General features: G+C 48.1%; 1 protein-coding gene across 1 annotated transcript in view; it reads left to right on the plus strand.

Moving 5' to 3' along the window:
* LOC310878487 (synaptotagmin-14-like) overlaps positions 1 to 25,495 on the plus strand; it is a gene marked incomplete at both ends in the record, with an annotated part of 33,695 nt that extends 8,200 nt beyond the window's left edge. The window contains 9 exon segments of the mRNA XM_083792817.1: positions 5,284 to 5,678; positions 6,805 to 6,981; positions 11,953 to 12,132; positions 15,697 to 15,774; positions 20,176 to 20,368; positions 22,880 to 22,936; positions 24,748 to 24,863; positions 25,299 to 25,344; positions 25,347 to 25,495. Of these exon segments, the coding sequence (XP_083648943.1) occupies positions 5,284 to 5,678; positions 6,805 to 6,981; positions 11,953 to 12,132; positions 15,697 to 15,774; positions 20,176 to 20,368; positions 22,880 to 22,936; positions 24,748 to 24,863; positions 25,299 to 25,344; positions 25,347 to 25,495 (1,391 nt within the window).
* Positions 25,496 to 27,990: the final 2,495 nt, after the last annotated feature.

A 27,990-nucleotide genomic window follows, 5' to 3' on the forward strand; every position in this document is an offset into this window, starting at 1 on the left:
ATCACTAACCCTACCTGTCCTGGTTCCAACATGCAGCTACATCACTAACCCTACCTGTCCTGGTTCCAACATGCAGCGACATCACTAACCCTACCTGTCCTGGTTCCAACATGCAGCTACATCACTAACCCTACCTGTCCTGGTTCCAACATGCAGCTACATCACTAACCCTACCTGTCCTGGTTCCAACATGCAGCTACATCACTAACCCTACCTGTCCTGGTTCCAACATGCAGCTACATCACTAACCCTACCTGTCCTGGTTCCAACATGCAGCTACATCACTAACCCTACCTGTCCTGGTTCCAACATGCAGCTACATCACTAACCCTACCTGTCCTGGTTCCAACATGCAGCTACATCACTAACCCTACCTGTCCTGGTTCCAACATGCAGCGACATCACTAACCCTACCTGTCCTGGTTCCAACATGCAGCTACATCACTAACCCTACCTGTCCTGGTTCCAACATGCAGCGACATCACTAACCCTACCTGTCCTGGTTCCAACATGCAGCGACATCACTAACCCTACCTGTCCTGGTTCCAACATGCAGCTACATCACTAACCCTACCTGTCCTGGTTCCAACATGCAGCGACATCACTAACCCTACCTGTCCTGGTTCCAACATGCAGCTACATCACTAACCCTACCTGTCCTGGTTCCAACATGCAGCTACATCACTAACCCTACCTGTCCTGGTTCCAACATGCAGCTACATCACTAACCCTACCTGTCCTGGTTCCAACATGCAGCTACATCACTAACCCTACCTGTCCTGGTTCCAACATGCAGCTACATCACTAACCCTACCTGTCCTGGTTCCAACATGCAGCTACATCACTAACCCTACCTGTCTGGTTCCAACCAGGGGGGCAGTCAGCCAGATATTTCGTGAAGCCTCATTTGAAATCGGTAGTTCATATAATGGCCTGTTGTGGCGCTGGACCGGACCCAAAAAGCCCCATAGCTCCATAGAGGCCCATGTATTTTGGCCCAACTTCACCTAGACTGTATTACCTTAATAAACATGGTCATGAATACTTTCTTCTTCCAGTCACTAGTTTAAAGTCTCATTTCTAATGTCATAATATTCTTTTTGGAAAATTATGGTCCCATTAATTAAAAAAATGACCATAAAGAAAAAAAAACATCGCGTATGTTCTGAGGGGCGTGGCTACCATTACAGTCTATGATCGGGATTCCCCTCCCACTCGAGTCAAAATAAAAACCAACGGAGAAGAAGGGGGGAAGTCCCGCCTCGTTGTCTGGGCAGCCAATGACCAGCTGGTATACAAAACGGAGCCAGCCAATGGCCAGCTGGTACCAAAGATGGCGACTTACATCAGGAATTAGCATATTATTACAGGCTTCATTTTACGTTCATGTTAGACCCGGGGAACGCTTTGTCCATATTTTTTACAGTCTATGGTTCCAACATGCAGCTACATCACTAACCCTACCTGTCCTGGTTCCAACATGCAGCTACATCACTAACCCTACCTGTCCTGGTTCCAACATGCAGCTACATCACTAACCCTACCTGTCCTGGTTCCAACATGCAGCTACATCACTAACCCTACCTGTCCTGGTTCCAACATGCAGCGACATCACTAACCCTACCTGTCCTGGTTCCAACATGCAGCTACATCACTAACCCTACCTGTCCTGGTTCCAACATGCAGCGACATCACTAACCCTACCTGTCCTGGTTCCAACATGCAGCTACATCACTAACCCTACCTGTCCTGGTTCCAACATGCAGCTACATCACTAACCCTACCTGTCCTGGTTCCAACATGCAGCTACATCACTAACCCTACCTGTCCTGGTTCCAACATGCAGCTACATCACTAACCCTACCTGTCCTGGTTCCAACATGCAGCTACATCACTAACCCTACCTGTCCTGGTTCCAACATGCAGCTACATCACTAACCCTACCTGTCCTGGTTCCAACATGCAGCGACATCACTAACCCTACCTGTCCTGGTTCCAACATGCAGCTACATCACTAACCCTACCTGTCCTGGTTCCAACATGCAGCTACACCACTAACCCTACATGTCCTGGTTCCAACATGCAGCTACATCACTAACCCTACCTGTCCTGGTTCCAACATGCAGCTACATCACTAACCCTACCTGTCCTGGTTCCAACATGCAGCTACATCACTAACCCTACCTGTCCTGGTTCCAACATGCAGCTACACCACTAACCCTACCTGTCCTGGTTCCAACATGCAGCTACATCACTAACCCTACCTGTCCTGGTTCCAACATGCAGCTACATCATTAACCCTACCTGTCCTGGTTCCAACATGCAGCTACATCACTAACCCTACCTGTCTGGTTCCAACATGCAGCTACATCACTAACCCTACCTGTCCTGGTTCCAACATGCAGCTACATCACTAACCCTACCTGTCTGGTTCCAACATGCAGCTACATCACTAACCCTACCTGTCCTGGTTCCAACATGCAGCTACACCACTAACCCTACCTGTCCTGGTTCCAACATGCAGCTACATCACTAACCCTACCTGTCCTGGTTCCAACATGCAGCTACATCACTAACCCTACCTGTCCTGGTTCCAACATGCAGCTACATCATTAACCCTACCTGTCCTGGTTCCAACATGCAGCTACATCACTAACCCTACCTGTCCTGGTTCCAACATGCAGCTACATCACTAACCCTACCTGTCCTGGTTCCAACATGCAGCTACATCACTAACCCTACCTGTCCTGGTTCCAACATGCAGCTACATCACTAACCCTATACCTGTCCTGGTTCCAACATGCAGCTACATCACTAACCCTACCTGTCCTGGTTCCAACATGCAGCTACATCACTAACCCTACCTGTCCTGGTTCCAACATGCAGCGACATCACTAACCCTACCTGTCCTGGTTCCAACATGCAGCTACATCACTAACCCTACCTGTCCTGGTTCCAACATGCAGCTACACCACTAACCCTACCTGTCCTGGTTCCAACATGCAGCTACATCACTAACCCTACCTGTCCTGGTTCCAACATGCAGCTACATCACTAACCCTACCTGTCCTGGTTCCAACATGCAGCTACATCATTAACCCTACCTGTCCTGGTTCCAACATGCAGCTACATCACTAACCCTACCTGTCCTGGTTCCAACATGCAGCTACATCACTAACCCTACCTGTCCTGGTTCCAACATGCAGCTACATCACTAACCCTACCTGTCCTGGTTCCAACATGCAGCTACATCACTAACCCTACCTGTCCTGGTTCCAACATGCAGCTACATCACTAACCCTACCTGTCCTGGTTCCAACATGCAGCTACATCACTAACCCTACCTGTCTGGTTCCAACATGCAGCTACATCACTAACCCTACCTGTCCTGGTTCCAACATGCAGCTACATCACTAACCCTACCTGTCCTGGTTCCAACATGCAGCTACATCACTAACCCTACCTGTCCTGGTTCCAACATGCAGCTACATCACTAACCCTACCTGTCTGGTTCCAACATGCAGCTACATCACTAACCCTACCTGTCCTGGTTCCAACATGCAGCTACATCACTAACCCTACCTGTCCTGGTTCCAACATGCAGCTACATCACTAACCCTACCTGTCCTGGTTCCAACATGCAGCTACATCACTAACCCTACCTGTCCTGGTTCCAACATGCAGCTACATCACTAACCCTACCTGTCCTGGTTCCAACATGCAGCTACATCACTAACCCTACCTGTCCTGGTTCCAACATGCAGCGACATCACTAACCCTACCTGTCCTGGTTCCAACATGCAGCTACATCACTAACCCTACCTGTCTGGTTCCAACATGCAGCTACATCACTAACCCTACCTGTCCTGGTTCCAACATGCAGCTACATCACTAACCCTACCTGTCCTGGTTCCAACATGCAGCTACATCACTAACCCTACCTGTCCTGGTTCCAACATGCAGCTACATCACTAACCCTACCTGTCCTGGTTCCAACATGCAGCTACATCACTAACCCTACCTGTCCTGGTTCCAACATGCAGCTACATCACTAACCCTACCTGTCCTGGTTCCAACATGCAGCTACATCACTAACCCTACCTGTCCTGGTTCCAACATGCAGCTACATCACTAACCCTACCTGTCCTGGTTCCAACATGCTGCTACATCACTAACCCTACCTGTCCTGGTTCCAACATGCAGCTACATCACTAACCCTACCTGTCCTGGTTCCAACATGCAGCTACATCACTAACCCTACCTGTCCTGGTTCCAACATGCAGCTACATCACTAACCCTACCTGTCCTGGTTCCAACATGCAGCTACATCACTAACCCTACCTGTCCTGGTTCCAACATGCAGCTACATCACTAACCCTACCTGTCCTGGTTCCAACATGCAGCGACATCACTAACCCTACCTGTCCTGGTTCCAACATGCAGCTACATCACTAACCCTACCTGTCCTGGTTCCAACATGCAGCTACATCACTAACCCTACCTGTCCTGGTTCCAACATGCAGCTACATCACTAACCCTACCTGTCCTGGTTCCAACATGCAGCTACATCACTAACCCTACCTGTCCTGGTTCCAACATGCAGCTACATCACTAACCCTACCTGTCCTGGTTCCAACATGCAGCTACATCACTAACCCTACCTGTCCTGGTTCCAACATGCAGCTACATCACTAACCCTACCTGTCCTGGTTCCAACATGCAGCTACACCACTAACCCTACCTGTCCTGGTACCAACATGCAGCTACATCACTAACCCTACCTGTCCTGGTTCCAACATGCAGCTACATCACTAACCCTACCTGTCCTGGTTCCAACATGCAGCTACATCACTAACCCTACCTGTCCTGGTTCCAACATGCAGCTACATCACTAACCCTACCTGTCCTGGTTCCAACATGCAGCTACATCACTAACCCTACCTGTCCTGGTTCCAACATGCAGCTACATCACTAACCCTACCTGTCCTGGTTCCAACATGCAGCTACATCACTAACCCTACCTGTCCTGGTTCCAACATGCAGCTACATCACTAACCCTACCTGTCCTGGTTCCAACATGCAGCGACATCACTAACCCTACCTGTCCTGGTTCCAACATGCAGCTACATCACTAACCCTACCTGTCCTGGTTCCAACATGCAGCTACATCACTAACCCTACCTGTCCTGGTTCCAACATGCAGCTACATCACTAACCCTACCTGTCCTGGTTCCAACATGCAGCGACATCACTAACCCTACCTGTCCTGGTTCCAACATGCAGCCAGCTACATCCAGAGGATGCGACGGACACCGCCGCTGGACGAGCTGCAGCCTCCGCCGTACCGCGACGACGACAACGGCTCGCCTCGCATGTCCTGCTGCACGCCGTCCGACCTGGGCCTAGGGGGCGCCAACACGCCGTACGACCTGGGCCCAGGGGGCGCCAACGACACCGACGCCAAGGGCGGCTGCATGTCGCCCGCCGGCACGGACAGCCCCGTCCTCCTGCTGTACGCGTACGGAGACGGAGACAAGTGTCCCAGCGACGGGGACGACGGGGACAGCGGGGACAGCGGGACGGCGGTGTCGCGACAGAACGACATGGAGCGCTACCTGACCAAGGCCTACGGGGAGGACGCGCCCTGCAGCGACAGCACCGCGCCGCTCAGCGCACAGGTGAGCAGGGTTGATTTACACAGGTGAGCAGGGTTGATTTACACAGGTGAGCAGGGTTGGTTTACAGGTGAGCAGGGTTGGTTTACAGGTGAGCAGGGTTGGTTTACAGGTGAGCAGGGTTGGTTTACAGGTGAGCAGGGTTGATTTACAGGTGAGCAGGGTTGGTTTACAGGTGAGCAGGGTTGATTTACAGGTGAGCAGGGTTGATTTAATCACAGGTGAGCAGGGTTGGTTTACAGGTGAGCAGGGTTGATTTAATCACAGGTGAGCAGGGTTGATTTAATCACAGGTGAGCAGGGTTGGTTTACAGGTGAGCAGGGTTGGTTTATACAGGTGAGCAGGGTTGATTTACACAGGTGAGCAGGGTTGATTTAATCACAGGTGAGCAGGATTGGTTTACAGGTGAGCAGGATTGATTTACAGGTGAGCAGGGTTGATTTAATCACAGGTGAGCAGGATTGGTTTACAGGTGAGCAGGGTTGGTTTACAGGTGAGCAGGGTTGATTTACACAGGTGAGCAGGGTTGATTTAATCACAGGTGAGCAGGGTTGGTTTACAGGTGAGCAGGATTGGTTTACAGGTGAGCAGGATTGGTTTATACAGGTGAGCAGGGTTGGTTTACAGGTGAGCAGGGTTGGTTTATACAGGTGAGCAGGGTTGATTTACAGGTGAGCAGGGTTGGGTTTATACAGGTGAGCAGGGTTGATTTACAGGTGAGCAGGGTTGGGTTTATACAGGTGAGCAGGGTTGGTTTACAGGTGAGCAGGGTTTATTTCATCACCCCGTAAAATCTGAATCCCCCCCACCGCCCCCCCCCCCCCCCCCCCCCTCCTTTCCCCTCACTGTATATGTATCTTTTCCCTTTTTGCTTCCTATATGATGAATTCCTGTTCTGTTCTTTAACTACATAGAAGTGTCTATTTGTATGTCTCTAAATGTTTTGATGAATTGAACAATGTGGACCCTGCTGTAAACGAGTGTAATGATTAATTGGGTCGTCCACTCACAGTTAACAGTCTTTGTATTGAGTTTGTGCTTTGAAATGTACTGTAATTCTACAAACTGTTAATAAATATTTCAATCAATCAATCAATCAAAAAAACTCCTCCTCCTCCTCCTCCTCCAGGGCATTTCAGCCAATGGGTGGGAGGCTCTGTTCCCTAAAGGCTACGAGGCCAACCCGGACGCCATGAAGCACGGCGGCACGCTGGACGTCCTGTTGGACTACCGCGCCGCAGAGCAGCGCCTGGCCGTCACCGTCACCTCCGTGACCGACGCGCCGGGTCAGAACCTCGCCTGGCAGGTCAGTGGAGTCAGAACCTCACCTGGCAGGTCAGTGGAGTCAGAACCTCGCCTGGCAGGTCAGTGGAGTCAGACAGAACCTCGCCTGGCAGGTCAGTGGAGTCAGTCAGAACCTCGCCTGGCAGGTCAGTGGAGTCAGAACCTCGTCTGGCAGGTCAGTGGAGTCAGAACCTCGCCTGGCAGGTCAGTGGAGTCAGAACCTCGCCTGGCAGGTCAGTGGAGTCAGAACCTCGCCTGGCAGGTCAGTGGAGTCAGAACCTCGCCTGGCAGGTCAGTGGAGTCAGAACCTCGCCTGGCAGGTCAGTGGAGTCAGAACCTCACCTGGCAGGTCAGTGGAGTCAGAACCTCGTCTGGCAGGTCAGTGGAGTCAGAACCTCGCCTGGCAGGTCAGTGGAGTCAGAACCTCACCTGGCAGGTCAGTGGAGTCAGAACCTCGCCTGGCAGGTCAGTGGAGTCAGAACCTCACCTGGCAGGTCAGTGGAGTCAGAACCTCACCTGGCAGGTCAGTGGAGTCAGAACCTCGCCTGGCAGGTTAGTGGAGTCAGAACCTCACCTGGCAGGTCAGTGGAGTCAGAACCTCGTCTGGCAGGTCAGTGGAGTCAGAACCTCGCCTGGCAGGTCAGTGGAGTCAGAACCTCGCCTGGCAGGTCAGTGGAGTCAGTCAGAACCTCGTCTGGCAGGTCAGTGGAGTCAGAACCTCGCCTGGCAGGCCAGTGGAGTCAGTCAGAACCTCGTCTGGCAGGTCAGTGGAGTCAGAACCTCGCCTGGCAGGTCAGTGGAGTCAGAACCTCGCCTGGCAGGTCAGTGGAGTCAGAACCTCGCCTGGCAGGTCAGTGGAGTCAGTCAGAACCTCGCCTGGCAGGTCAGTGGAGTCAGAACCTCGCCTGGCAGGTCAGTGGAGTCAGAACCTCACCTGGCAGGTCAGTGGAGTCAGAACCTCACCTGGCAGGTCAGTGGAGTCAGAACCTCACCTGGCAGGTCAGTGGAGTCAGAACCTCGCCTGGCAGGTCAGTGGAGTCAGACAGAACCTCGTCTGGCAGGTCAGTGGAGTCAGAACCTCACCTGGCAGGTCAGTGGAGTCAGACAGAACCTCGTCTGGCAGGTCAGTGGAGTCAGAACCTCACCTGGCAGGTCAGTGGAGTCAGAACCTCACCTGGCAGGTCAGTGGAGTCAGAACCTCACCTGGCAGGTCAGTGGAGTCAGACAGAACCTCGTCTGGCAGGTCAGTGGAGTCAGAACCTCACCTGGCAGGTCAGTGGAGTCAGAACCTCGCCTGGCAGGTCAGTGGAGTCAGACAGAACCTCACCTGGCAGGTCAGTGGAGTCAGACAGAACCTCGTCTGGCAGGTCAGTGGAGTCAGAACCTCACCTGGCAGGTCAGTGGAGTCAGTCAGAACCTCGTCTGGCAGGTCAGTGGAGTCAGAACCTCACCTGGCAGGTCAGTGGAGTCAGACAGAACCTCGCCTGGCAGGTCAGTGGAGTCAGAACCTCGCCTGGCAGGTCAGTGGAGTCAGAACCTCGCCTGGCAGGTCAGTGGAGTCAGAACCTCACCTGGCAGGTCAGTGGAGTCAGAACCTCGCCTGGCAGGTCAGTGGAGTCAGAACCTCACCTGGCAGGTCAGTGGAGTCAGAACCTCACCTGGCAGGTCAGTGGAGTCAGAACCTCGCCTGGCAGGTCAGTGGAGTCAGACAGAACCTCACCTGGCAGGTCAGTGGAGTCAGAACCTCGCCTGGCAGGTCAGTGGAGTCAGAACCTCGTCTGGCAGGTCAGTGGAGTCAGAACCTCGTCTGGCAGGTCAGTGGAGTCAGAACCTCGCCTGGCAGGTCAGTGGAGTCAGAACCTCGTCTGGCAGGTCAGTGGAGTCAGAACCTCGTCTGGCAGGTCAGTGGAGTCAGAACCTCGCCTGGCAGGTCAGTGGAGTCAGACAGGGTTGTTTTTGTCAGCAAGTTTAGATTTTAGTTTTTAGTCATAATAGTCTCTTGAATATATAGCTTCCATTTAGTTTTAGTCACATATTAGTCAACCTGGTCAGGTTAGTGTTTAGTCTAGTTTTAGTCGACCTAAATATCGTAGGATTTTAGTCGACTAAATCTACAGGTGATTTCGTTTCGATTGTATATTTTGGCGGGCCTCGATGCCGTCGTAATGACTGAAAATGGCAGATCTACAAGCTCATAACTAAGTCAAATTAACCTCAAATCAACCCCAAAACATCGCAAAATATCACATTTTTTACAGCGACGCACATAGAGACGGCGCACATGCACGATAGCGCACGATCACGCGGATTTCGGCCGTTTTCTGGTAAATTACATCCAACATTAGTGATATTAGCGAAAAAATGCAAATTTTTGCTCCATTGAACCCCCGATAACTGACATTGATTGACATTCCGTTAATTCCGTGAACGGGAGGTTTGTATTTTTAGCAATAATCCGTTTTTTCCGGAAACGGTAGGCCAGGGGTTAAATATTAAAAGCAGTTTTTTTAAATGCATGTTATTTGCGCTTTAAGAACTTTGTGCATTGGTGACTATAATATAGCATAATATAGGCTGATCTTGAGGCCTACAAAAAAAAGAGAAAACTAGTCTACCAACAAGGTCGACTAGTGGATTTACCAGTCGACTAGTTGAATAGTGGACTAGTTGAATAGTAGACTAGTTGAATAGTGGACTAGTTGAATAGTCGACTAGTTGAATAGTGGACTAGTTGAATAGTGGACTAGTTGAATAGTCGACTAGTTGAATAGTGGACTAGTTGAATAGTGGACTAGTTGAATAGTAGACTAGTTGAATAGTGGACTAGTTGAATAGTCGACTAGTTGAATAGTAGACTAGTTGAATAGTGGACTAGTTTAATAGTGGACTAGTTGAATAGTGGACTAGTTGAATAGTCGACTAGTTGAATAGTCGACTAGTTGAATAGTAGACTAGTTGAATAGTAGACTAGTTGAATAGTGGACTAGTTGAATAGTGGACTAGTTGAATAGTAGACTAGTTGAATAGTAGACTAGTTGAATAGTGGACTAGTTGAATAGTAGACTAGTTGAATAGTAGACTAGTTGAATAGTAGACTAGTTGAATAGTGGACTAGTTGAATAGTAGACTAGTTGAATAGTAGACTAGTTGAATAGTAGACTAGTTGAATAGTCGACTAGTTGAATAGTCGACTAGTTGAATAGTAGACTAGTTGAATAGTAGACTAGTTGAATAGTAGACTAGTTGAATAGTCGACTAGTTGAATAGTCGACTAGTTGAATAGTCGACTAGTTGAATAGTAGACTAGTTGAATAGTCGACTAGTTGAATAGTCGACTAGTTGAATAGTAGACTAGTTGAATAGTAGACTAGTTGAATAGTAGACTAGTTGAATAGTAGACTAGTTGAATAGTAGACTAGTTGAATAGTCGACTAGTTGAATAGTCGACTAGTCGAATAGTGGACTAGTCGAATAGTCGACTAGTTGAATAGTGGACTAGTTGAATAGTGGACTAGTTGAATAGTCGACTAGTTGAATAGTCGACTAGTTGAATAGTCGACTAGTTGAATAGTCGACTAGTTGAATAGTAGACTAGTTGAATAGTCGACTAGTTGAATAGTGGACTAGTTGAATAGTCGACTAGTTGAATAGTCGACTAGTTGAATAGTGGACTAGTTGAATAGTAGACTAGTTGAATAGTCGACTAGTTGAATAGTGGACTAGTTGAATAGTCGACTAGTTGAATAGTCGACTAGTTGAATAGTCGACTAGTTGAATAGTCGACTAGTTGAATAGTCGACTAGTTGAATAGTCGACTAGTTGAATAGTCGACTAGTTGAATAGTCGACTAGTTGAATAGTCGACTAGTTGAATAGTAGACTAGTTGAATAGTCGACTAGTTGAATAGTCGACTAGTTGAATAGTCGACTAGTTGAATAGTCGACTAGTTGAATAGTAGACTAGTTGAATAGTCGACTAGTTGAATAGTCGACTAGTTGAATAGTCGACTAGTTGAATAGTAGACTAGTTGAATAGTAGACTAGTTGAATAGTAGACTAGTTGAATAGTAGACTAGTTGAATAGTAGACTAGTTGAATAGTCGACTAGTTGAATAGTCGACTAGTTGAATAGTGGACTAGTCGAATAGTCGACTAGTTGAATAGTGGACTAGTTGAATAGTGGACTAGTTGAATAGTCGACTAGTTGAATAGTCGACTAGTTGAATAGTAGACTAGTTGAATAGTAGACTAGTTGAATAGTCGACTAGTTGAATAGTGGACTAGTTGAATAGTCGACTAGTTGAATAGTCGACTAGTTGAATAGTGGACTAGTTGAATAGTAGACTAGTTGAATAGTCGACTAGTTGAATAGTGGACTAGTTGAATAGTCGACTAGTTGAATAGTCGACTAGTTGAATAGTCGACTAGTTGAATAGTCGACTAGTTGAATAGTCGACTAGTTGAATAGTAGACTAGTTGAATAGTCGACTAGTTGAATAGTCGACTAGTTGAATAGTAGACTAGTTGAATAGTCGACTAGTTGAATAGTCGACTAGTTGAATAGTCGACTAGTTGAATAGTAGACTAGTTGAATAGTCGACTAGTTGAATAGTCGACTAGTTGAATAGTCGACTAGTTGAATAGTCGACTAGTTGAATAGTCGACTAGTTGAATAGTCGACTAGTTGAATAGTCGACTAGTTGAATAGTCGACTAGTTGAATAGTCGACTAGTTGAATAGTCGACTAGTTGAATAGTCGACTAGTTGAATAGTAGACTAGTTGCTTAAAGCCCTAGTTTGGAGCATTGAATGCTCTGATTAAACGTGTTTGTGGCTGGCTGTGTGTGCGTGCATGCGTGTGTGCGTGCGTGCGTGCGTGCGTGCGTGCGTGCGTGCGTGCGTGCGTGCGTGCATGCATGCGTGTGTGCGTGTGTGTGTGCGTGCGTGTGTGTGTGCGTGCGTGCTCGTGCGCGTGTGTGTGTGCGTGCGTGTAGGTGCACATGGTCCTGTTGCCGGGCAGAAAGCAGCGCGCGCGGACCTCCGTCCAGAAGGGGGCGTGTCCCATGTTCACGGAGACCTTCTGCTTCAGCCAGGTGGACTCAGGAGACTCCGCCCTGCGCTTCAGGCTGTACAGCGTACGACGCATGAAGAGGGAGACGCTGCTGGGAGAGAAGGTCTTTATCATTAACCCCTTCTGACCTGAGATCAGATTCATACGAGGTTTCCACTGGACACACACTGGGTCTGATGAACCCATTCTGACCTGAGATCAGATTCTAAAAAATGTCAGTCGTTCTTCGATTTTTACAAAAATAGCAGACCTACAAGCTCGTAGCGCGCCACTCGGTGGCGCGCTATGAGCTTGTAGATCTGCTATTTTTCAATAACTAAAGCATAACATAGTGCTAACACCAAAATGGGTTCCCATTCAGAATGAGTTATTATTAACCCGTTCTGACCTGAGATCAGATTCTAACGCACAGAATAATGGTGGTTCTTTAACGCATTTTGACCTGAGATCAGATTCTTTTTTATATATTTTTTTTTATCCCACGGTTTTGTAACTCATTTTTTCACCCCTGTGTCAATCATCTAATGTGATCCTGGGCTCTACACACCCTCCACCAACCTAGTCCCCATATATGGGGGACAAGGGGAGAGCAACCTAGTCCCCATATATGGGGGACAAGGGAACCTAGTCCCCATATATGGGGGACAAGGGGAGACCAACCTAGTCCCCATATATAGGGGACAAGGGGAGAGCAACCTAGTCCCCATATATGGGGGACAAGGGGAGAGCAACCTAGTCCCCATATATGGGGGACAAGGGGAGAGCAACGGACTTGAACTCATGCTTCCTTCATGCCTGAGTGTCCAAGTTGCTCCTTTACACCTGACAGGAGGGAGTTTCCCTGGTTGGACGTAGCGCGTGGAAGGAACACGTTATTCCGACCAGTTCCTTTCCCCTCCATCAGGCGCCCCGGCTGGCCAGGGGGAGGCAGTTTAGAGACCAGGATTACTGCATGTTTTTTGTGAGGGTACCTACCCTGAGATCAGATTCTAACGCACAGAAGAATGGTGGTTCTTTAACGCATTTTGACCTGAGATCAGATTTTTTTTTAAATCTTAAATCCTGACGGTTTTATTAAAAAAATAGCAGACCTACAAGCTTGTGGCGCGCTATGAGCTTGTAGATAGCTATAGCAATAGCTAAAGCATGACATAATGCCGACACCCAAAGGGGTTCCCGCCCAGAATGGGTTAAAATGCATGGCATGGGTATGTACGCCCAGCAGGAAAAGAAAGTTAGTGGGAAATTAAAACCTCAAACGGGAATAACTCATCCTAGGAATAGTACAAAATGCAGTCCTTTAAATGCAGGCTGTTTTTAAACAGTTTTAAACACAAAAACGAAACTCAGTTAATTTTGTTCCTGGAAGCAATCAAAGTCAAGCTTTCTCTGAAGGTCTTTCGTTACCGCACATTCCCAACAGAGACATTTTCAATAAATCATTCAAAAACTGCAAAAGCTACACCAACTACAGTGATTTGACCTGAATCTGCTAAAGAGTTAGTTAGGGCGTAGCCTCGATACCCAGGCTTTCATTTCGTCTGCGCGAAAAATGAAAGCTGGATTTACGCATGGGCTGCACTGGCCTAAAAGTGGGAGTCAACCCTTCCACGTAGGCGTCGCTCCAAATGACGTGACGTCAGGACTCTGAGTGGTGTGTTCACCCCTCAAAATAACACCCTGATGTGACATCAGGACTCTGAGCGGTGTGTTCACCCCTCAAAATAACACCCTGATGTGACGTCAGGGCTCTGAGCGGTGTGTTCACCCCTCAAAATAACACCCTGACGTGACGTCAGGACTCTGAGTGGTGTGTTCACCCCTCAAAATAACACCCTGATGTGACATCAGGACTCTGAGCGGTGTGTTCACCCCTCAAGATAACACCCTGATGTGACGTCAGGACTCTGAGCGGTGTGTTCACCCCTCAGAATAACACCCTGACGTGACGTCAGGACTCTGAGCGGTGTGTGCACCCCTCAAAATAACACCGTGATGTGACGTCAGGGCTGTGAGCGGTGTGTTCACCCCTCAAAATAACACCCTGACGTGACGTCAGGACTCTGAGCGGTGTGTTCACCCCTCAAAATAACACCGTGATGTGACGTCAGGGCTGTGAGCGGTGTGTTCACCCCTCAAAATAACACCCTGACGTGACGTCAGGACTCTGAGCGGTGTGTTCACCCCTCAAAATAACACCGTGATGTGACGTCAGGGCTGTGAGCGGTGTGTTCACCCCTCAAAATAACACCCTGACGTGACGTCAGGACTCTGAGCGGTGTGTTCAACCCTCAAAATAACACCCTGACGTGACGTCAGGACTCTGAGCGGTGTGTTCACCCCTCAAAATAACACCGTGATGTGACGTCAGGGCTGTGAGCGGTGTGTTCACCCCTCAAAATAACACCCTGATGTGACGTCAGGACTCTGAGCGGTGTGTTCACCCCTCAAAATAACACCCTGATGTGACGTCAGGACTCTGAGTGGTGTGCACCCCTCAAAATAACACCCTGATGTGACATCAGGACTCTGAGCGGTGTGTTCACCCCTCAAAATAACACCCTGATGTGACGTCAGGGCTCTGAGCGGTGTGTTCACCCCTCAAAATAACACCCTGACGTGACGTCAGGACTCTGAGCGGTGTGTTCACCCCTCAAAATAACACCGTGATGTGACGTCAGGGCTGTGAGCGGTGTGTTCACCCCTCAAAATAACACCCTGACGTGACGTCAGGACTCTGAGCGGTGTGTTCACCCCTCAAAATAACACCGTGATGTGACGTCAGGGCTGTGAGCGGTGTGTTCACCCCTCAAAATAACACCCTGACGTGACGTCAGGACTCTGAGCGGTGTGTTCAACCCTCAAAATAACACCCTGATGTGACGTCAGGGCTGTGAGCGGTGTGTTCACCCCTCAAAATAACACCCTGATGTGACATCAGGACTCTGAGCGGTGTGTTCACCCCTCAAAATAACACCCTGATGTGACGTCAGGGCTCTGAGCGGTGTGTTCACCCCTCAAAATAACACCCTGACGTGACGTCAGGACTCTGAGCGGTGTGTTCACCCCTCAAAATAACACCGTGATGTGACGTCAGGGCTGTGAGCGGTGTGTTCACCCCTCAAAATAACACCCTGACGTGACGTCAGGACTCTGAGCGGTGTGTTCAACCCTCAAAATAACACCCTGACGTGACGTCAGGACTCTGAGCGGTGTGTTCACCCCTCAAAATAACACCGTGATGTGACGTCAGGGCTGTGAGCGGTGTGTTCACCCCTCAAAATAACACCCTGATGTGACGTCAGGACTCTGAGCGGTGTGTTCACCCCTCAAAATAACACCCTGATGTGACGTCAGGACTCTGAGTGGTGTGCACCCCTCAAAATAACACCCTGATGTGACATCAGGACTCTGAGCGGTGTGTTCACCCCTCAAAATAACACCCTGATGTGACGTCAGGGCTCTGAGCGGTGTGTTCACCCCTCAAAATAACACCCTGATGTGACGTCAGGACTCTGAGTGGTGTGCACCCCTCAAAATAACACCGTGATGTGACGTCAGGGCTGTGAGCGGTGTGTTCACCCCTCAAAATAACACCGTGATGTGACGTCAGGGCTCTGAGCGGTGTGCACCCCTCAAAATAACACCGATCTCTGTGATTCCGAAGGTGTTCTACTTGTCCAAGATGCACCTGCAGGGCAGGATGTCTGTGCCGGTCATCCTGGATCCATGCTGTCCTCTGCCGGTGAGTTGACTGATTGAATACAGAATACTTTATTATGGGGTTAGCTCCAGGTGATGGGGTTAACTGGGTGTGTTCTTATAGGGTTAACTGGGTGTGTTCTTACAGGGTTAACTGGGTGTGTTCTTACAGGGTTAACTGGGTGTGTTCTTATAGGGTTAACTGGGTGTGTTCTTATAGGGTTAACTGGGTGTGTTCTTATAGGGTTAACTGGGTGTGTTCTTACAGGTGGGGTTAACTGGGTGTGTTCTTATAGGGTTAACTGGGTGTGTTCTTATAGGGTTAACTGGGTGTGTTCTTAAAGGGTTAACTGGGTGTGTTCTTATAGGGTTAACTGGGTGTGTTCTTATTAGAGATGCGCCGATCGATCGGCCACCGATCATGATCGGCCGATCATGCCTGTATCGGATCGGATCGGATTCTCAAAATAAATCAAAATTGCCGATCAAAATGCCCGATCAAAACAGACAGTGGGACAGTGGCAAGTCTCCTTTAAGGGGGCGCCTGTTTTTGCAGCTCCGGTCGCTGTTGAGAGCTTGTAGATCCGTCTGTTTGCAGCGCAGCTCCGCAGCCAGGGAAAAAATAAGAAATAAGTTACGGGAGGCATACTATCATCCGACGGAGCAATGCTCCGAGGTGCGCTGCGGGTCGGGAGAGGGTTGCGGTTAGGTTTAGGTGTCTGCCCCGGGGGAGGTTAGGGTTAGGGTGAGGGAGGAGGTAGGTTGTCGTTCGGACCAATGCTCCGTCGGATGAAAGTACTGCACTCATAAGTTACAGGTGGAGATGAAGTGAAGTTGGAACGGACAAGCAGATGCAAGCCAAGCTATTAGCTTAGCTTGTTAGCTTGAAGCTAACATCACAACCACTGGCTGGTGATGTTTTTAGCCACAGCAACATGCAGCCTGCCCAGTGGCCAAGTCTCCTCCTCCCCGGAGAAGTCTTGCCTCCCCGCGCCGTTGGAGGCTGGGAGTGCCGTGCTGCTGCTGATCCACACAGGCTCTCACATCGCGTCCTGCCTGTTTCTGCAGCGCAGTTCGCTACGCGTTGAGAGCTTGTAGATCTGTCTATTTTTGCAGCGCTGGTGTCGGGGTTCGTTCACGTTGTCAATAAAAAAATTAATTAGATTAAAGGCGGAGATGAAGTTAAATCAGTGGGTTGAATCAGTAGCTACACGCTAATCTAAGCACTAAGCTAACGATCAGCGAGCCTATACAGTATACAACACTAGCAGCCTGCTTTTTATTTTAGTCTGTACAGTGAAATGTTCAGTTGTCTGTGTCCGTGCACTGAACATGTACGGTATGTTATTATTATTATATTTTTGTATTTGATGAAAGAAGAAAGCTACAGTTTACTCTCCAAGTTGTCTCTAAGACAGTGGTTCCCAAACCTTTTCACGTCAAGGACCCCCAAATTGACACTGCAGCCCACGGACCCCCATTTGAAAAGATATGCCAGGGACCCCCATAAGAAGATTGTAGCAGTGATTCTCAAATTTCTCCACCAGTTTAATTTCAAGGACCCCTAGTTTGACTACGAACCCCCATTTAATGCCACTCCTATCTCTGAGACCCCAATTTATATTGTAAAATCAATGTTAAGTGTTAACCCAAACGGGTCCATTTGGTTCCAAACTATCCTTTTAGCTGGGGACCCCCTGGAACTCCCTCAAGGACCCCTGGGGGTCCACAGACCCCACTTTGGGAACCACTGCATTTTGAGTCTCTACAGTTTACTCTGTAACCTCCAAGTTGTCTCTAAGAGAGTCTAGAGTGAAATATTGCACGTTGCCTCAGCTTGCAAAAAAACTTTCTCATCTCCTAATTTTTATACTTACAATGTCAATGATGTGTAAGAAGAGTACAGTAGAAAATACAGTAAGTATATATGCTACACAATGGAAAAAAATATGGATTTCACGACGCTGTGATCGGTATCGGCAATATCGGTATCGGCCTATACTGTTTCCAGTGATCGGTGATCGGTGATCGGCCCCAAAAAACCTGATCGGAGCATCTCTAGTTCTTATAGGGTTAACTGGGTGTGTTCTTATAGGGTTAACTGGGTGTGTTCTTATAGGGTTAACTGGGTGTGTTCTTATAGGGTTAACTGGGTGTGTTCTTAAAGGGTTAACTGGGTGTGTTCTTACAGGGTTAACTGGGTGTGTTCTTACAGGGTTAACTGGGTGTGTTCTTATAGGGTTAACTGGGTGTGTTCTTATAGGGTTAACTGGGTGTGTTCTTATAGGGTTAACTGGGTGTGTTCTTATAGGGTTAACTGGGTGTGTTCTTATAGGGTTAACTGGGTGTGTTCTTATAGGGTTAACTGGGTGTGTTCTTATAGGGTTAACTGGGTGTGTTCTTATAGGGTTAACTGGGTGTGTTCTTACAGGGTTAACTGGGTGTGTTCTTATAGGGTTAACTGGGTGTGTTCTTATAGGGTTAACTGGGTGTGTTCTTATAGGGTTAACTGGGTGTGTTCTTAAAGGGTTAACTGGGTGTGTTCTTACAGGGTTAACTGGGTGTGTTCTTATAGGGTTAACTGGGTGTGTTCTTATAGGGTTAACTGGGTGTGTTCTTACAGGGTTAACTGGGTGTGTTCTTATAGGGTTAACTGGGTGTGTTCTTATAGGGTTAACTGGGTGTGTTCTTATAGGGTTAACTGGGTGTGTTCTTCCAGGCGGGGTTAACTGGGTGTGTTCTTATAGGGTTAACTGGGTGTGTTCTTACAGGGTTAACTGGGTGTGTTCTTCCAGGCGGGGTTAACTGGGTGTGTTCTTACAGGGTTAACTGGGTGTGTTCTTATAGGGTTAACTGGGTGTGTTCTTATAGGGTTAACTGGGTGTGTTCTTACAGGGTTAACTGGGTGTGTGTGTTCTTCCAGGCGGGGTTAACTGGGTGTGTTCTTACAGGGTTAACTGGGTGTGTGTGTTCTGACAGGCGGGGTTAACTGGGTGTGTTCTTACAGGCAGGGTTAACTGGGTGTGTTCTTATAGGGTTAACTGGGTGTGTTCTTACAGGCAGGGTTAACTGGGTGTGTTCTTATAGGGTTAACTGGGTGTGTTCTTACAGGCAGGGTTAACTGGGTGTGTTCTTATAGGGTTAACTGGGTGTGTTCTTATAGGGTTAACTGGGTGTGTTCTTACAGGGTTAACTGGGTGTGTTCTTACAGGCAGGGTTAACTGGGTGTGTTCTTATAGGGTTAACTGGGTGTGTTCTTATAGGGTTAACTGGGTGTGTTCTTACAGGGTTAACTGGGTGTGTTCTTATAGGGTTAACTGGGTGTGTTCTTATAGGGTTAACTGGGTGTGTGTGTTCTGACAGGCGGGGTTAACTGGGTGTGTTCTTATAGGGTTAACTGGGTGTGTGTGTTCTGACAGGTGGGGTTAACTGGGTGTGTGTGTTTTACAGGCGGGGTTAACTGGGTGTGTGTGTTCTGACAGGCGGGGTTAACTGGGTGTGTTCTTATAGGGTTAACTGGGTGTGTGTGTTCTGACAGGCGGGGTTAACTGGGTGTGTTCTTATAGGGTTAACTGGGTGTGTGTGTTCTGACAGGCGGGGTTAACTGGGTGTGTTCTTATAGGGTTAACTGGGTGTGTGTGTTCTGACAGGTGGGGTTAACTGGGTGTGTGTGTTCTGACAGGTGGGGTTAACTGGGTGTGTGTGTTCTGACAGGCGGGGTTAACTGGGTGTGTTCTTATAGGGTTAACTGGGTGTGTGTGTTCTTACAGGCGGGGTTAACTGGGTGTGTTCTTATAGGGTTAACTGGGTGTGTGTGTTCTTACAGGCGGGGTTAACTGGGTGTGTTCTTATAGGCGGGGTTAACTGGGTGTGTTCTTATAGGCGGGGTTAACTGGGTGTGTTCTTATAGGCGGGGTTAACTGGGTGTGTTCTTATAGGCGGGGTTAACTGGGTGTGTTCTTATAGGCGGGGTTAACTGGGTGTGTTCTTATAGGCGGGGTTAACTGGGTGTGTTCTTATAGGCGGGGTTAACTGGGTGTGTTCTTACAGGCGGGGTTAACTGGGTGTGTTCTTATTGGCGGGGTTAACTGGGTGTGTTTGTTCTTACAGGCGGGGTTAACTGGGTGTGTTCTTATAGGCGGGGTTAACTGGGTGTGTTCTTATAGGGTTAACTGGGTGTGTTTGTTTTCCAGGCGGGGTTAACTGGGTGTGTGTGTTCTTACAGGCCGGGTTAACTGGGTGTGTTCTTATAGGGTTAACTGGGTGTGTTCTTATAGGTGGGGTTAACTGGGTGTGTTCTTATAGGTGGGGTTAACTGGGTGTGTTCTTATAGGTGGGGTTAACTGGGTGTGTTCTTATAGGGTTAACTGGGTGTGTTTGTTCTGACAGGCGGGGTTAACTGGGTGTGTTCTTATAGGGTTAACTGGGTGTGTTTGTTTTCCAGGCGGGGGGCTCCCAGGCGTCGGCGTCAGACGCGTCGTGCAGCGACAGCGCCGTGTCGTCCTTCCAGTCGCTCTACCACAACCCCAGCCCCGAGCTGCTCCTGGGTCTGCTCTACAACGCCACCACGGGACGCCTGGCCGTCGAGGTCGTCAAGGGGAGCCACTTCAAGCACCTGCCCACCGACAAGCCCCCTCGTGAGTCTGTTAGAACACCTTAAGGGGGTTGTTTAATCCATTGTTAAAATGTGCCCATCCTTTATAGCGCCCGGAGCACTTTTACCGACGGAACCGGATGTTGTTGTGAATGTGTGTGTGTGTAGCAGCTAACGATAGCCACAATACTATTGATGCGATCGACGACAACGGGAGGTAAGATTCTAATGAGGCGTGTTCCAGACACATTCTTCTAAATGAGGTCATTTGGCCCCGCCCACAGGCGGCGGCTGCATCTTTTATGGAAACCCGATAATGGCCGTAAACGTTGTGTCAAACACCGCCTGCTGGATGATTACATCTACTGCGCTCTCATTGGCTTGCAATACGGCCAACGGCATGCGTTATTATTATATATAAACCACGTCGTATATAATGAACAGCATGGGCATTAATCAATTAATTAATTAATTAATTAATTAATTAATGCCGTGATATGACGATCCTCTCTCTCCAGGCGTGGCCGTAGCTTTTCATCGAGCTGTCGATGTTTATACCGACCAGCTGGATGGCACACCCATGACAATTTAGCCTGGTTAATAAACCAGACCCAATCAGCCGTTGGCAAAAAATAAATTGCCTGTCGGCGGATTACGTTCTGGAGAGGCTCAATTGTACGCCCATTTCCTACACCAGAGAAATGGGGCGGCCAATCGGGACACGGTATGCAATACATGTGACTTTCAATGCTTGAGACCTTTGACTGACAGTAGCTCTGACCAATTGCGTCAAAGAGAAAATGTTTCAACCCGCCCCCCCCCCCCCTGGAAATGAAATCCAAGCTGAGCCTCCCCAGACTAATATCCCGCGGTCCGTGCGATATTAGTCTGGTTTATTAACCAGGCTAATGACAATTAACCCATACAGATGTCTTCTAAATCCTGACAGTTTTCTGAAAAACCTCATGTTTCTGTGTCAGTGGTGCTCAAACATTTTCACGTCAAGGACCCCCAAAATTATATGTAATCGTCCACCGACCCCCATCTGAAAATATGTTGTTCCAGGGACCCCCCCCCCCCCCCCCCCCCCCCCAGAAGCAAAGATTTGAGTTAAAAACGTTCGCTCTGAAAGAATATATATTCGTGCCAAATTTTCACGTTTTTTTCAAAAATAGCAGACCTTACAAGTTCATGAGCTTGTAGATCTGCTATTTTTCAACAGCTAAAAAAGCATAACATGATGTTTAAAAACACCAAAAGGAGTTCCCGCCCCAAAATGGGTTAATTGGAGTTGGCGCTTTCGCCCACTGCACTGGTGATTGTTGATCGCCCACTGCACTGGTGATTGTTGATCGCCCACTGCACTGGTGATTGATCGCCCACTGCACTGGTGATTGTTGATCGCCCACTGCACTGGTGATTGTTGATCGCCCACTGCACTGGTGATTGTTGATCGTGAACAAAATAATCAACAATAACGCAATTTCAAATATTATGTTGTATTTGATGCATTCAAACATTTGCAGTTTGAACTCTACACAATGCTTTGTGTTTGCTGCTGCGTACAACCTTTATTTAAAGGAGAATTCCATACTAAAAGGCTTTCTTACCTTTCTTTGTAGTCGTTACGTCCCCACCAAAGAGGTCCAGGTGTTATTTTGTGCAAAAGCTCCTTATTGGCTATTTCCCCTACCATAAGCGCTCAATGAATTGCATTGGATTGAATGGGAATTGAATGGGGCTATGGGGTGTTGTGCTAATTCGCTTATTTCCATCGCTCAAAATTATAATTTCTTTGTATATATCCTCTCTTCATAATGTAAATAATATCCCAAGCGGCACACTTTACTACTTCTTTCGATGGAAATAAGCGAACTAGCATAACACCCCATAGCCCCATTCAATTCCCATTCAATGCAATGCAATTCATTGAGGGCTTATGGTAGGGAAAATAGCCAATAAGGAGTTTTTGCACAAAAAAACACCTGGACCTCTTTGGTGGGGACGTAACAACTACAAAGAAAGGTAAGAAAGATAAGAAAGCATTCTAGTATAGCATGGAATTCTCCTTTAAACGCAGGACACTGTCCTGTAGTGTGTATGGAAGCCCATTTCTACCAAAGTGTCAAACTGTTCTTTCAATATAGAATTAGTTTTACATTTTATTCTGAAGGTGAAATGCTCTTCATTCTGCTTCAGTTCCCCTTTGTTGTAATCCCTGAGCGAGCGAGTATGTATGCACGCACGCACGCACCAAACGCACACACACACACACACATGCACGCACACACACACACACGCAACGCACGCACGCAAGCAACGTATGCAGACTATGCACGCACCACGCACACACACACGCACTCATTCAAAAAGAGCATCTTGTTCGATACACTTGACTTGACCTTCTGACCCCTGTTCTCTCCCTGCTCGTCAGTGTATTGACGCCTGATTGGTCCATTTACTTCTGCTCGTCAGTGTATTGACGCCTGATTGGCCCATTATCTCCTCTCCTCCTCCTCCTCCTCCTCCCTGCTTTCCTGCCTGTTGTTGTCAGACGGACTGTTCTGTTGTCTGAAGCACCTGATTGGTGGACAGGTTTATATAATCAGAGGTGAGTTCTGATTGGTGGACAGGTTTATGTAATCAGAGGTGAGTTCTGGCACAGAACACTGTCTGTCTGTCTGTCTGTCTGTCTGTCTGTCTGTCTGTCTGTCTGTCTGTCTGTCTGTCTGTCTGTCTGTCTGTCTGTCTGACTGATCAACAAGCTCACACATTGGGCTTGTCGATTGGCTATTTTCACAGTTTTTGCCTCACATTTGAAAATGGTTCACCAGTTTTGTTGTTTGTTTTTGTAATAGAATAGTTTGCTGGTTACTTTTTTTTTACGAATTACGATTTTTTTTAACGAATTACGAACATTACGGATGCTACTCTCACACCACGTTGTACCAGTTCCATGTGTGGCTTCTGTGTGCATGCTAATGCTAATGCTAATGCTAATGCTAATGACGCATGAGTGGTGATGTAATGATGATGACGCATGAGTGGTGATGTAATGATGATGACGCATGAGTGGTGATGTAATGATGGTGAAGCATGAGTGGTGATGTAATGATGGTGAAGCATGAGTGGTGATGTAATGACGGTGAAGCATGAGTGGTGATGTAATGATGATGAAGCATGAGTGGTGATGTAATGATGATGACGCATGAGTGGTGATGTAATGATGGTGAAGCATGAGTGGTGATGTAATGATGGTGACGCATGAGTGGTGATGTAATGATGATGACGCATGAGTGGTGATGTAATGATGATGACGCATGAGTGGTGATGTAATGATGGTGAAGCATGAGTGGTGATGTAATGATGGTGATGTAATGATGGTGAAGCATGAGTGGTGATGTAATGATGGTGAAGCATGAGTGGTGATGTAATGATGGTGAAGCATGAGTGGTGATGTAATGATGATGAAGCATGAGGGGTGATGTAATGATGGTGAAGCATGAGTGGTGATGTAATGATGGTGAAGCATGAGTGGTGATGTAATGATGATGAAGCATGAGTGGTGATGTAATGATGGTGAAGCATGAGGGGTGATGTAATGATGATGACGCATGAGTGGTGATGTAATGATGGTGAAGCATGAGTGGTGATGTCATGTGTTGGTGGATTCTGATTCTCTTCAGAACACTGTTCAATGTTCTGTGTGCGCTCTGGCCCTTATATGGAATGTATGGAATGCATGTTTTACCAAAACAAAAAACAATTAAAGGTATATTCAGTGATTTCACTCAAAAAACCTTAGGTTTCGTTTTTGTCTGTGGGACCCAGCCTTTCGTCCAATCAGGATAGAGAGTCAAAAACGAAACCTAAGGTTTTTTGACCCCCATGGGTTAACTGGGGACAGGGAGGAACTCCTTATATGGCCAGCACACTCTATAGTAGGGAGGATTATCACAACAAAACAAAAGAATAAGTGATATTTGAATTAAGTGAAATCACTGAATATACCTTTAAATTCAATCCAATTCAATTCAATTCAATTCAATTCAATTCAATGGCCAGTACGGAACTCATTCCATGTTGATCTGACCCTCCATGCCAAAGCGCCAGTGCTCGCCCAGCAGTCTGACGTCAACGAGGCGGATGCGTGCGACCTCGACCTCAGGCGTCTTACTGGTTCTTAGTAGTAGTATTGTTGTATTATTTGTCGTAGTATTGTTGTATTATTTGTCGTAGTATTGTTGTATTATTTGTCGTAGTATTGTTGTATTATTTGTCGTAGTATTGTTGTATTGTTTGTCGTAGTATTGTTGTATTATTTGTCGTAGTATTGTTGTATTGTTTGTCGTAGTATTGTTGTTTTGTTTGTCGTAGTAATGTTGTATTATTAGTAGTATTGTAAATGCGGTTGTTCCTCAGACACCTACGTGAAGCTGACCTTGCTGAACGCCGTGGGTCAGGAGATGTCCAAGTGCAAGACTTCCACCTGTCGGGGTCAGCCCAACCCCACCTACAAGGAGACCTTCGTGTTCCAGGTGAGGTCAGAGTTCAAAGGTCAGCCCAACCCCACCTACAAGGAGACCTTCGTCTTCCAGGTGAGGTCAGAGTTCAAAGGTCAGCCCAACCCCACCTACAAGGAGACCTTTGTGTTCCAGGTGAGGTCAGAGTTCAAAGGTCAGCCCAACCCCACCTACAAGGAGACCTTCGTCTTCCAGGTGAGGTCAGAGTTCAAAGGTCAGCCCAACCCCACCTACAAGGAGACCTTCGTCTTCCAGGTGAGGTCAGAGTTCAAAGGTCAGCCCGGACCCGGACCTACAGTAAAAGTAGACATTTATTACATCATCGCCTAATCACATGTTATTTGAGATGCTCACAATTATTTTTGCATAATCGTCAGTCGTTCCATGTTGAAAAATATCTATACATTAATGACCCCCCCTGTCCCTCCTATACCCTACCCCTCCCTATAGGTGGCGCTGTTCCAGCTGTCCGACGTGACGCTCATGCTGTCGGTGTTCACAAGCGCAGCCTGCAGCGCAGGGAGCTGCTGGGATGGATCTCGCTGGGCCTCAACAGCTCCGGAGACCACGAGCTGTCCCACTGGACCCACATGAAGGAGTGCAAGGGCCAGCAGGTGTGTCGCTGGCACGGCCTGCTGGAGTCCTAGGAGAACCGCACAGAGACGGTACCGCTGAGAGGCCGATTCATCAGGGTGAGAAGTTCAGTCACGCCGATAGAGAGAGACTGCTTCTTCGCTTAATTGGAAAGGAGCCAGCTGAGGTGGTCCGGGGCATCTGGTTTGGGATGCCTCTCGGGTGGGAGGTCCTCGATGGTCCGTCCCGTCCCCCGTCCCCCCCCGGGGCAGACCAAGGATCAGATGGAGGGATTATATCTCCAGACTGGCCTTGGAATGCCTCGGGATCACCCGGAAGGACGTCACTGATGTTGACCCGACTACGGATAAGCGGTTGACGATGGATGGATGGATGAAGTCCTAGGACATCAGACGGTACCAAGAGGCTGCTTCAGACTGTGCCGTGCGGGCCAAAAGGTCCGGTACCCCCCGGGGGGTCCGGTACCCCCCACTGCTCTCCTCCAGGAGAACATGGACGGGCACAGGGCTGTCTCCAGCTGAACCTGGGGATCCTTGGGTAACCACGGCTCATTTCCAAGTGAAAAGCGTTGAAGAAGCGTGGCGTGGTTCGTTCTACAACGAAGCGTAGCGTGGTTCGTTCTACAACGAAGCGTGGCGTGGTTCGTTCTACAACTCAGCGTGACGTGGTTCCCGGAACTCCCTCAAGCACCCCTCGATCCCTTCTGAACCACTGATATAGACGGTCTATATATAGATGTTTAACAAACTGCTAATCAACGTCTAAGCTAAGTTCAGACCGCTAAAATAACGTTCATGTTTAGACCGGTTCTAACCCATTTTTTAGACTAACGTCTTAAGCCTCTGCCTTTTTGCTCAGTGGGAAGGAAAGGCCATTTTGGACGAGTTTCTAAACACACATGTTTTCTAAAAGGAATGAGGAACTGAGCAGGGGAATACAACTCAGTACACTACCTCGTATCTGAGGTAGATATGATGTACACTACCTCATATCTGAGGTAAATATATGACGTCCTTTAAACCGTCAACACTGCCAGGGTGAATTACTTCACCCTTTCTTATTGTTTTTTCTATCGCAAGTGGAACTTATCTAAAGACAAAGTACAGCAGTCGCACTTAAGCGTTATTCATAGTCTGGATTGTCGGTGGTGAGGTGAGGTGACCACCGAACTACAACATGACGTCACTGAGGTGACCACCGAACTACAACATGACGTCACTGAGGTGACCACCGAACTACAACATGACGTCACTGAGGTGACCACCGAACTACAACATGACGTCACTGAGGTGACCACCGAACTACAACATGACGTCACTGAGGTGACCACCGAACTACAACATGACGTCACTGAGGTGACCACCAAACTACAACATGACGTCACTGAGGTGACCACCGAACTACAACATGACGTCACTGAGGTGACCACCGAACTACAACATGACGTCACTGAGGTGACCACCGAACTACAACATGACGTCACTGGGGTGACCACCGAACTACAACATGACGTCACTGGGGTGACCACCGAACTACAACATGACGTCACTGAGGTGACCACCGAACTACAACATGACGTCACTGAGCCGTGGTGAAGAGCAAACCACCGCCACCGCCCTTCTCTCTGTTTCTACTCACCACCGCTCAACGTTATTTCAGCTATGGTCACTTCACCATCGGAGCGGTGGACACCTCACCACCGGAGCGGTGGTCAGCTCACCATTGGAGCGGTGGTGGTCACCTCACCACCGGAGCGGTGGTCAGCTCACCATCGGAGCGGTGGTGGTCACCTCACCACCGGAGCGGTGGTGGTCGCCTCACCACCGGAGCGGTGGTCAGCTCACCATCGGAGCGGTGGTGGTCACCTCACCACCGGAGCGGTGGTGGTCACCTCAACACCGGAGCGGTGGTGGTCACCTCACCACCGGAGCGGTGGTGGTCACCTCACCACCGAAAATCCAGAGCCTTTAGTGGCGACACAGTTAAGCCCCTTGCACTGTTGTAGTTAACGCTGTGATGTAATCTCAACGTCTATGTCGTTGTGTGTGTCACTATTTATAATTTTTAAACGTGCCATATATATATATATATATATATATATATATATATATATATATATATATATTCAATATGGACCTTGATGATGATTGATAAATATATGTTTAGTTACTGCTTTGGAATGTAACAAATTCTACAACAGGTCATTTTGAGGAAGCAATCTGATTGGTTGAAACAGCCTTCAAACCAGCACCATTCACCACCGAATCAAAACAAAGAATTCAGCCGCTCTGTTCTCCCAGAGCGCTAGCAAACTCGGTGGCTAGGCTAGATAGTTTCTTGGGACATTTGTGGTCGTAGTGACTACATCTGTCATTAAAAATATTTTTTTTCTTAGTTTTAAGGGTAACTGTTAGTTTAACGTGATTATTGCCACTTCAGTGATGCTTGTGGAACTCGACTCCGTCTCGTTCCTGACCGCATCACTGTCGTGGCAATAATCACGTTAAACCACACCCTCTGGTGTAATATTGCTTAAGTAGACCAGGGC

The sequence above is a fragment of the Protomyctophum parallelum genome, assembly GCF_964188405.1.
Source record: "Protomyctophum parallelum genome assembly, chromosome: 20".
NCBI lineage: Eukaryota > Metazoa > Chordata > Actinopteri > Myctophiformes > Myctophidae > Protomyctophum > Protomyctophum parallelum.